The 11,092-nt window shown below is 57.1% G+C and overlaps 1 protein-coding gene across 1 annotated transcript in view; it reads left to right on the top strand.

The window, feature by feature from the left end:
- The first annotated feature begins 1,159 nt into the window (after positions 1 to 1,159).
- PTPRU (protein tyrosine phosphatase receptor type U) overlaps positions 1,160 to 11,092 on the top strand; it is a 78,360-nt gene continuing 68,427 nt past the window's right edge. Inside the window, exon 1 of the mRNA XM_041767011.1 lies at positions 1,160 to 1,335. Coding sequence (XP_041622945.1) covers positions 1,263 to 1,335 — 73 coding nt within the window. The 5' untranslated portion in view covers positions 1,160 to 1,262. The remainder of the gene's footprint in view (positions 1,336 to 11,092) is intronic.

The following is an 11,092-nucleotide window of genomic DNA, read 5'->3' as shown; positions in this document are numbered from 1 at the left end:
GTGCACCCAAGCAAGCACTAGAGCTCTCAGTCTCTCTCTCTAAACAAATAAAGTCTTAGAAAATAACACATAGATCAAAGAAGTGTTGAGAAATTAAAAAAAACATTTTATTTATTTTTAAAAAGATTTTTATTTATCTTTGAGAGACACAGAGATGGAGATCTAGGCAGAGGGAGAAGTAGGCTCCATGTAAGGAGCCCGATGCAGGACTTGATCCCAGGACTCTGGGATCATGCCCTGAGCTGAAGGCAGCTGCTCAACTGCTAAGCCACTCGGGTGTCCCTAAAAAAAACATTTTAAACTCCATGAAAATGAAAACCCAACTTGAAAAAATGTATGGGATGCAGCAAAAGCAGTGCTTAGAGGGAAATATATAGCATCAAATGCATATGTTAGAAAGGAAGAAAGATCTAAAATCAATCAGGTAAGCTCTCGCTTTGGAAACTAGAAAAAGGAGAGCAAATTAAATCCAGAGGAAGCAGAAGAAAGAAAAAAACTAGAGCAGAAATCAGTGGAATCGAAAACAGGAAGTCATAAGAGAAAAATCAACTCCACGAAAAGCTGATTCTTTGAAAAGATCAACAAATCAACAAGCCTCTCCTCAGGCTGAGAAAAAGTGAGAGCACATGAATTACCAATAGCAGAAATGAAAGAGGGGACATCACTACAGATCCCATGGATATTAAGAGGAGGAGGATAATAAGGGAATATTATGAACAACTTTAAAAGCCAGCGTTTCGGAAGACCCAACTATCTGGTTTTGGTAGGCGATGAGCACTCTGTCCTTGAAGGTATGTGCATTTGGAGGGGCCTAGGTAGGAGGGCATTCAAGCATCAAAGTGGACAGAAGCAGGGTGTCTTTGGGTCTCTGTTCCAAGAGCGCTGTTGCAGAGCTAAGTGTGGGCAGCGAGCGTGCTGGCTTGAGAATGTCGGTGCTGGGTGATGAAGAGACCTGGCCCGGGACCCCTTGGGGGGGGGGTGGGGGGGTGCGGGAGTGGGGGAGGGGCGCGCCGGGGCAGCCCGAGACCGGACCGGCTGCAGAGCGCGAGGCTGCCGGCAGGGGGCGCCGCGAGACCGCGGAACCCGCGGCCGGGCCTGACGTCAGCGCCCCGCTTGCTTGGGCTCCCGCTCTGGACTCGGCGCCAGTCCCGCTCCGCGCCGCGCCGCTTCGCTCCGGCTCTGGCTCGCCTCGGGCTGGGCTCGGCTCGGGCTCCGGCGGCGGCACCCCTTGCGCGGGGCCCCGGGGCAGGCGGCGGCGCGCTATGGCCCGCGCCCAGGCTCTGGTCCTGGCGCTCACCTTCCAGCTCTGCGCGCCCGAGACCGAGACTCCGGCAGGTAAGCGCGCGTCGGTCCGACCGAGCTTGCCCCGCGGAGCCCCGGGGCCCGTGGCGTAGCTCTCAAGAAAGTGCAAGTGTTGGGAGACCGGGCGTTCCGCTCCCTGCGCGTGCCTGGGCGCTGGATGTGCGATCGGCTCTCCCGCTGTTGTGTGTGCGCGAGCGTTTGTGTGTCCGGGAGTTATGTGTGCACCAGAAGGTGCCGTGTGGGTTGTGCGTCCGCGAGTGTGTTGGGGGAATGTCGTGTGCATCGAGGCACTGGGTGTGCGCCGTCTCGTGCGCCTGCCAGTGTGTAGCGTTTGTGCGGCCAAGTAGGTGGTGTGTGTGCATCTGAGTTTGGTTGTGTGGCCGGAGTTGTGTCTGCGAATGTGTTGCATTTGTTTGCTTCGTACGCGGCGGGCGGGGAGCGCTGCCTGTTGTGTGTCCGCGGGGGAGCTGTGGGTTTGTGTGCTGCGTGTGGCCGGGAGTGCTCGGTGGATTCCGGCCGCGTGTGCATCGGGGGGCGCGTGTGCATCGGGGGGCGCGCGTGCATCGGGGGGCGCGCGTGCATCGGGGGGCGCGTGTGCATCGGGGGGCGCGCGTGCGGGGTGTGCTCGTGAGGTCCGTGTGCGTGTGGGAGTGTCGGGGCTGCCGGTGCGCGCCGCCGGGGGTCGCGTGGGTCCGGTGAACGCCCGTGCCCGGCGCGCGGCGAGTGCGCTGTGGGAGCCGACGTGAGCGTGCGAGTGTGTGGCTGCGCCGGCTGCGTGTCCAGGAATGTTGCGAGTGTGGTGCGCGCCTGGGCGGTGGCCGAGTGTGCCCGGGGCCCGGGGCCGCCCGAGGGGGCGGTGTCAGGCTGCGTGTGTGTGCGCGCGGGTGTGTGTGCGCGGGCCCGGACCAAGTTGTCGCGGCGGCGCCCCCGCGGCTGCAGGGTCGGGCCGGGCCTGAGCTCGGGAGGGAGAAGGGGCCCCGCGGCCGCCGACTCCGGCCTGTCGGGCTGTTTGTTGTTTCGCAAGTTCTGCGCGGCGCTGGCGGCCCGCTGCTCCGAGGCGGCGCCCGGGAGGCCCGGGAGGCCCGGGAGGCCCGGGGGCGGCGGGGAGGGGGCAGGGCGCCCCCGCGGGGCCGGGCCGGCGGGGGAGGGGCGGGGGCGGGGGCGCGGGGGGCGCGGGGCGGGCGGGGCGGGCGGGCCCGGGCCTCGGCGGCGGGACGGCGCCCCCTCCCGGGGCGGGCAGGAGGCGCGGCGGGCGCGGGGTCTCCCGGGACACTCCCTCCGTGGACTCGCAACTTTGCCGGGACCGCGGCGTGCACACGTGTACGTGTGCGAGCGTGTGTCTCGGTGCCCGAGCGGGGCTCGTGTCTGTGTCCGTGCGTCCGCTTGCGCGTGTGTCTGGCTCCCCCCCCCCCCCCCCCCCCCCCCCCCCCGCACCCTTCCCTGCGGCCTGAGATCCCGGCGGGGCCCCTGCGGCGGCGGACTTGCGCCCCACGCGTGCCCCGGGCAGGGCGGCCCGTCGTCCTCCCGCGGCCGCGTCCTCTCAACCCCCACCGTTTGGGCGGCTCGAGCCCGGTACCCAGGGGCGCTGAGTAACGGGGAGCCGCCCCACGCCGAGATCAGAGCCGAGGCACGTGCCGGGCCACCTGGGCCCGGAGGGACTCCTCCCGGCCTCCCCTCGCCAGTGGAGCTCGCTGCCCCGCCGCCCCCTCGGGCCTCTCGGGCCTCCCAGGCCTCGCTCCTCCAGCTCCTGCAGCCGCTCCTGCGGTTTGCTGGGAGCTGGGAGCTGGGAGCTGGGGCCTGGCTTCCTATCCCCCCCAAGCCCTCCCCCAGCAGCTTTGTCCCCTCCCCCCACCCCGAGATCAAACCGGAGGGAGGGGTTCGCTATGTGCCTCCCCCCCCCCACCGCGGCTTGATTGCGAGAACCCTACCCTCCTGTGCCTCTCACCTCCTCCAGGCAGGGGGGACTGTCAAGAACTGAGATTTGGGATGGGAGTGAGATCTTGGGCAAGTTACTTCCATTTTTGGGGTCTTGGTTTCCTCCTATGCCTTATGGGGCATCGTACTTGGTGGATTGTAGAGCAAGGCTCTATCTGTGAGTGCCAGGGAACAAAGGATGGTTTTGAGGACTGTTGCAGAGCCCCAGAAGCTGTGATTTGAAGCCAGGGGGACCTGGGTTCAAATTCTACCCCGGCCACTTGCTGTCCTTGTGACCTTGGGCAAGTCACTTCACTCCTAAAGTTCCTGGGACGCTTGTAGCTATTACCTTTAGGGCTTCATTCATAAATAAATGCTTTGTAGAAGGGATACGATGTATCCTTGCCCCAAACCTGGGGGAAATCAGCCTGGCTCCCTGAATGCGTCCAGAGTCCCCTGGCCCACCAAGGGTGGGTGTGTGCTGTCTCACAGTCATGCAAATCTGGCAATAATTTATTCCTCTGTGTTCTAGCTCATTTTGTCCTTTTGCTTGCTTGCTGGGGTTGTGGACAACAGGAATGAGGGAGAGGCTGCCCAGTGGTTTCAGGTTGGGCAATAAAGGCTTGTCTGAGCAGCTGGCCCTTCTCCCTGAGGCTGGGGGGAGGAGACTCCACAGGATGTCCTGACTCCACCAGGGTGGGGGTGCTGAGTTCCTTGGCAGCCCCCTGCCCAGCTCAAGTGTCAGAGAGAATTCAGGGCAGGCACCTGCTTGCTTGAGGCATGCTGCCATCCTTCCATGCTGTCATCTGCTAAGCTGGACTTGTGGGGTGGCCTATTCGTGCAGGACTGGGCTAGCTAGAGTTGCTAGGGGTGCCTTGTGCCCCCTTCCTCCCACAACCCCCTTCTGTCCTCCACACTGTGCTTTCTCCCCAGAACTCTCTAATTCCACCTCTTCTCCTCGTCAAACACGTTCTTCCTTCAGGTCTCAGCTAGGCATCACCTCCTCCCTGAAGCCTTCTTTGGTTACCCCCTGTTCTAGCTCAGGAAGGGAGAGTAGGGGTTGATTGAATTTTTTCATAGCATTGTAATTAGTGTAATTACGGTTTATTGGTCCTTCTCCCTTCCAGATCATGAGCTCTGTGAGGACAGAGACTGGGTATTTAGTTCACCTCTGATTGCTTAGTGTCAGGTAGAAATCCTCACCCAATCCTGGTTGCCGAATAAATGTGGCAAGAAAGAATGAATGCGGTCCAGTGGGTCAAGTTCTGAGCTGGAGAAGCCAGATGGGGGCGCACTGACTCCATTGAAAGTAAGAGATGAAAGAAATCTGTTTTCCCTCCAGGAATCTGGAAAATTCTGCCGAGGGATGGTGTTGTGTGTGAAAAGGCCACGTACAGAGTCATCTGGGAGCTGTGAGTTGGGGAGGTTGAGTCCCTGGCAGAGATGGAAGGGAGCAGACTCCTGCCTGCCAGCCCCTCCCCCCCAGCTTCCAGTTCTGCCTCCAGCCCCGCCCCCCGAGCAGCTGGCAGGGCCTGTCCTGCCCTCAGGCTCGGCCTTTGTGCTGGAGGCCTCGGCAGGTGGTGGGAGGCTTGGAGTCCCAACCGTCAGTTTGAGCTGAGCGTCCTGGGAGGAGGGAGGGCAGGCCTTGCCTCAGTTCTCTTGTCCTAGATCCTGGAGTAAGGCAGGTGGGGTCACAACCTGTGTCCTGACTGTTTGTGAGCTCCAGGGAGGGGAGGAGAGCCGCTCCCGGTAGTGCCCCCTGCAAGTGGGGTTGTGGGAGGTTGGCTGATGTGTGCAGGTGTGATCCTGCCATCTGGGCAGTCAGGATGGGGTGAGGGGTGTGTGTGTGTGTGTGTGTATGTGTGTGTGAGTGATCGTATAGTTGTAGCCTGGGGCACAGGACATATGTGTGGCTTGTCAGGGTGTCTAGCCATCTGGTTACCCTGTGTGGTAGGATCTGAGTTCTGAGTTTGAGATAGGAAGGTGACCAGCTGTTTGGATCCTGGGGAGACTGCTGCTGGGGTGTCTTGGTACCTAAGTGGCAAATTTCTGCAGTTTGGGTGCAAATCTGTTTGGGCGGGTGGTACCTCAGTATCTAGGTGTGGGCATCCTAGTGCCAGGCTGTGGGAGGATCAGGGTGTGCCAATCTAAGGATGTCCCAGTGTCTCTGGATCTGGAGGTGGGAGTATCCAGGTGTCTGGCAGTCTTAGGTTAATGGGTGTTCAAGTACAAGAGTGTCTCTGTGTTGTGTCCACATGTGGGGCTGAGTACTCGGGTGTCTGGGTGTGGGGTTCCCAAGTGTCTGGATATAGGAGTGTGAGGGTATCTGTGTCCAGCAACAGGGTACCCATGCGTTAGAGTATCTGAGTGTTTGTGAGTCTGAGTGGGGGGGTGCCCTGTGGTAGGTGTTTCTGTCTCCAGGAAAGGGTGTACATGTGTTGGGTGGGGAGTGTCCTGATGACTGTGTGCTGCTCTGTACCAGGGCCTCTGCCAGCTTGGCTTCTGACACCCCTTCCCTGGGGTTTGTCTCCCAATCTCCCTTTAGACCCCAAGGCCAGGAGCCTCTGGAGAAGGGCCCGATGGTTCTACTTCTCCATGCTGAGTCAGTCTAGAGCTGACTTTCAATAGAACTTCCTACGTTGGAACTTCTCACAACGTTGGAAATGTTTCCTACCTGCACTTTCCAACATGGTGGCCACTTATGTGTGGTTATTAAATTTAAATTGCTTAAAATTCATGAAAATTAAAGCCAGCCCCTCCATCACACTTGCCAGACCTCAAATCCTCAAGAATCTCGTGTTGCTGGTGGCTATTGTGTTGGTCGGTGCAGGTGGTGGACATTTGTATCTGGGCAGAAAGTCCTAGGGACAGTGCTGTCCTAGAGGTGTGAGGCCTGGACACCTCAGGGGGTGGAAGTGATCTGATTGAACCGTCGTCACTCAGTAGCCATGGAAGAAGGTTTTGTTGAATCTATGTCCCCTTCCTCCCAGCCCATCATTACTTGCCTGGACGCTTGCAGTAGCCCTCCTTGGTCTCCATTCTTCCATCAACTCCCCAGTGCTTCCTGCACCTGTGACCTGAATGATGTCTATTGGGCAGACATGGGATATTGCCACTTGCTTGCCCCAAGCTGAAAGCTCTCCAGCACCCAGGAATGAAACCCAAACCCTGTATGATGCACACCCCACTTTCTGGAACTGCTTCATGTTTGTGCCTCTCCTCCCCTGACCACATTCCTCCTTGTCACCTTATGATCTGGGATCACCGGGCCAGTGCTGATCCCAGAACCCCCCAGGCCCTTTCACACCCCTCTACTTTTGCACATGCTGTGCCTTCTGACGAAAATGCCTCTTCTGCCCTTCTTACCTTGTGGGGGCCTGCTAACCCAGCCTCAGAGTCCAGCTCTGTTATTCCCCTAGGGACACTCCTCACTTCCCCACCCCCTGCATGGCTTTTTCAGGTTTCTCCCATAAGGCATGTAGGATAGCCTGCTGAGTTGTTTTCCATCTTCTTTGCCTACTGGTTGAAGGCTAGGCTGGGTCCTTGTCATCCTGTCCCCAGGCCTTTGTATATGGCTGGTCCCCACTCAGCGTTTGCATTGATGTGAACCCCTGGGTACACAGGGAAGGCTTGGAGTGGGTGGAGGGTGGTGCTGGGCTATGGAGGGTGGTGCTGGACTATCACAGATCGGGGCCAGTATACTCCCTTGGCTTGCTCTGGGTAGGGTGGGCATTGCCTTCAGAATGGCCAGGGGAGGACTCCTGAGGTGGACAGCCAACAGGCTCATGAAGTCTTAGGCAGATTCCCAGGGTGCAGATCCCAGGACCTAGTGGTGGATCAGAAGGGATGTGGAGAACAGAGACTCAGAAGGGTCCCTGAGGTTTTGTAGTATAGAAGCTGTGTAGGAAGGGCTGGGATGGGGGAAATTGGGAAGGGGTGTGGTTGGGGATATCTGATGGCCAGGATCACAGCTGGGGGCAGAGTAACAGCTGGGGGATGGGGGACAACTGGGCATGGGAGATAACTAGGGATGAAGATATATCTGGAGATGGGACAGCTGGGACCAAGGGGACAGGTGGTGTTGGGGAACAGCAGAGGGTTGGGAGTCAAATGGAGAGAACAGGAGAACATGGGGCATTTGGGGATAAGGAGGTGACAACTTGGGGCACCTGGGTGGCTCAATCAATTAAGTGTCCGATTCTTGATTTCGGTTCAGGTTATGATCTCAGGATCGTGAGATTGAGCCCTGCATGGGTCTCCGCACTGGGTGTGGAGCCTGCTTTAGAGTCTCTCCCTCTGTCTGTGTTCCTTCCCTCCCCTCCCCCGGTCACACACATGTGCACTCTCCCTCGATCTTCAAAAAAAAAGGAGGCGACAACTGGGAGGTGTCAGAAATCTATGTGGACAACAAGGATAGATAGGTCTTAGCTGAGAGGGTGAGGGATACGTTGCTCAGAATGTTTGTGTATATGTATGTTTATATGTGTGTACATGTGCACCCTTGTGGTTGCACGCGTGTGTAAATATGTGTTTTACCTACAGTGTGGTTAAAAGCCTGGGCTTTGGGTTCTAATCCCAGCTCTATCACTACTAGCTGTGTAATACCTGGGCAAGTTACTTGACCTTTCTGGGTCTTTAGTGTTCTCATCTGTGAGATCCGGGTGATTATAGAACACACTGCATGGGGTTGCCATGAGGATATATTTTATATGTGGAATAGGGCCTGCCACATAGTGAGCACTGTGTAGGTGCCAACAGTTATTAAGCATGTGTGCGGGCAACCTGTGTGAGCAGAAAAGTTTGTTTCTGGCTTCTGATGAAGTCCAGGCCCCAGAGGTGGTGGTAGGGAGGGCAGGAGTGACCAGCCAGGTTGGTTGGATCTGGCTTGTCTCTCACATCCTCCCTGCTGTTCATCCCACTTCTTGGTCACCCTGTCCCAGGGCCTAGTCCAATAGGTCTCCCTCCCTGTCTCTGCCCTGTCCTGCCCCACCCACACTGCCCTGCCCTGGGCTGGGGGCCAGGGGATGTGCTTTAACTGCCCAAAAGCTTTTCAGTAGAATCTGAATTCATTGTTTGCCTGCCAGCATGCTGGGGCCCTGCTCAGATATAAATACCTAGGCAATGTGTACAGTCCTGGCCTCCCATCCCATGGAGAGCAACGGCTTCATCCCGTGCCCTGGGAAAGTCACTGGGGTGGAAAATGTTGGGGTTTGGAGGACAGGGTGGAGGAATGAGTCCTCAGTCCCCAGTTGGTGGATTAGCCAGCCCAGACTGGCAGAGCTGGAGGCACAGGGTTTTCCAGGAGTCTGGGTGTCCCTGGTGTCCAGTGCATCACAGCACGTGGGAGCTCCCTGCAACACTTTTGTAGTGTGCCGCATCTTTGCCTTACACATAGCTGCACTGCATCACGGCCAAGCGTACCCTCTCTGGGGTTCCTGGACCTAGACCTCAGGACTGGGCGACTGCACTGCATCTCAGCACTGCACTGCATCTCAGACCTGCACTGCATGACCATGCTGAGATTCTGAGTTGCATTGGCCGTATGGACCCTCCTAGGGTCTGTGTGCTCTACCTCTGCATCTGCCCGTTGTCCTGCACTGCCATCCCGTACTCGTACTGCCACTTGTGTCTTTGCGGCTCTCATCTGTGCTGTATCACTCTACCAGATGTCACTGCTGCAGCGGGAAGGTGGACTCTCCTGGGTTTCTGGGTAGAGCCCCTACACTGCCTCACTGCCTGGAACCAACTTTGGGCTTTCTGTGGCCACACTGCATGTTTGCCTTGTAGAGCATTTCTGTTCTACACTGTACTACCTCACTGGGCAGTGTACATGGCACTGAGCTTGTGGACTCGCCAGGGATTTGGGACCAGCTCCTAGTATTCTTTTTTTTTTTTTTTTTAAAGATTTTATTTATTCATTCATAAGAGACCCAGAGAGAGAGAGGCAGAGACAGGCAGAGGGAGGAGAAGCAGGCTCCTTGCGGGGAGCCTGATGTGGAACTTGATCCCGGGTCTCCAGGATCAGGCCATGGGCTGAAGGCAGCGCTAAACCACTGAGCCACCCGGGCTGCCCAGCTCCTAGTATTCTATCACTGTGCTGTGCCAACAGATGGCATGCTACTGCCACACTGCATCCTTGCATCACATGGCATCTCTGTGCTGCACTGCATGCTTGCAGTGGGTGCCTGCACTGCACTGGGTATGTGGCCTTTCCTGAGTGTCTGGGCACAGCTGCTTTGCATTCCACCTTTGCACTGACTGTACCAACACAGTACACCTTTGCCTCACATAACATTTCTGTCCTAGTGCTTTACTGCTTGGAGCTGAATATGTGCTCTCTGGCCAACCCCGTCACACTCCACTGCACCATTGCTACGCCATGCCCCTTCTGGTGTCTCAGCCTTTCTTGGGATGGCTGCTGGCGAGTTGCCTGGTGTCCTTTCCCCCAGGTTTCTATTGGCGGTCCCAGCTGAGCAACATCTTTGCCTCAAGTGTCTGTCCTGCATGCACCCCTGCCCTACGTTGCACACTGCACAAGGAGTGTGTACTCACGCTGGCTTGGAGCCACCTTGTTGGGCTTTTGGACTGGCGTGGGTTTTGTGTGTGGCACCTTTGCACGGTACCCAGCATTGCATCTGCGCGTCTGTGCATGGCACAGGGTTATAGCCCTGAGCCTCTGTCTGCACTGCACATGTTCCCGGTTGGGTTGTGTGTGCTCTACTGGCTTTTAGCTCTACTGGCTTTTACTGATTTCACTGTTCCTGGTGGCCTCTTCACTGCACTCCATTTTGGTGCCACTTTCTACTCCTACCCTCGAGCCTATACCTGTCCTGCTCCTTGGGACTGTTGAGCTGTGTTCTGGACTAGGCTTCCACACCCAGCAGTTCCATCCATACCACATCACACCCTTCTCCTCCCTGTGACTCTGTACTGTTGTGTGTGCCTACGTGGGACACATCCTTTCAGTGAGAAGTCATGGAGCACCGAGCACCAACCGTGTACCTGGTTCTGCGCTAGGGTCTGGAGAGGGCAAAGAACCAGGAGTGTTTGAACATAGCACCTTGGCACTCCTCTGTACACCTGTCCCCGTAGTCCTGGTCCAGTGCACTACTGGATGTGCCTCCCTGGTGTGCTGTGCCTCTGTGCAGCTCAGAGTCATGCCCAGAGTGGATGTGACACCTCAGCACTGCGTCATGGCCCCGGCCAGAATAGCACTGCCATTCTGCACCAGGTGTCTGTACTGGGGTCTGTGCACACCGTGTGCTCTGCTCACCCTGTGGTGTATAATTGCATCTGCCTCCATGTAGCGTAGAGCTGCTTCACTGTGCTCTCAGCAAACCATGCCGCGGCACCTCATAGCCCCGTCTCCATGGACTCTAATAAAGTACAGATTTTCATACTGTGTGGGTTTGTGCACGGCCCTCTGCCTCTCTGCTCTGCTGCACTGTGGCTTTATATGATACAGGGTGTCTGTGTACTCTTTGCCCACTGTACCTCTGTACACTGCAGCTCCCCATTCAGCCCTTTGCCTCCGTCTGGAGTTGGGCGCTGCCCAGGGCCTTCACCTTATACCACCAACATGGCAGCACTACCGTTAAGCTTGGGATTTTCATGGTGATCAAGGAGATGGTGTGTGGGTCTGGCCTGAGTTTCTCCTGTTAGAGTTGGCTTCCTTCTATCCTCAGTGGAGGTGGAAGTATGTTGACATTGCTGGGTCCTGTGTTGGCTCCTGGAGGGGGTACGAACTCAGCTTTATCTCTCTGTTGTCCTGAGTGATCTTCCTGGCTTCAGCCATGCTGAATTCTGGGTGATTAGAAGGTGGTCACCCCTGCCCTTAATTGAGTGCGCATCAGTTATTCAGGGCTCTGGAGAACAG

Source organism: Vulpes lagopus, chromosome 8, assembly GCF_018345385.1.
Source record: "Vulpes lagopus strain Blue_001 chromosome 8, ASM1834538v1, whole genome shotgun sequence".
Classification (NCBI taxonomy): Eukaryota; Metazoa; Chordata; class Mammalia; order Carnivora; family Canidae; genus Vulpes; species Vulpes lagopus.
This window is presented reverse-complemented; position numbering and strand designations above follow the sequence as displayed.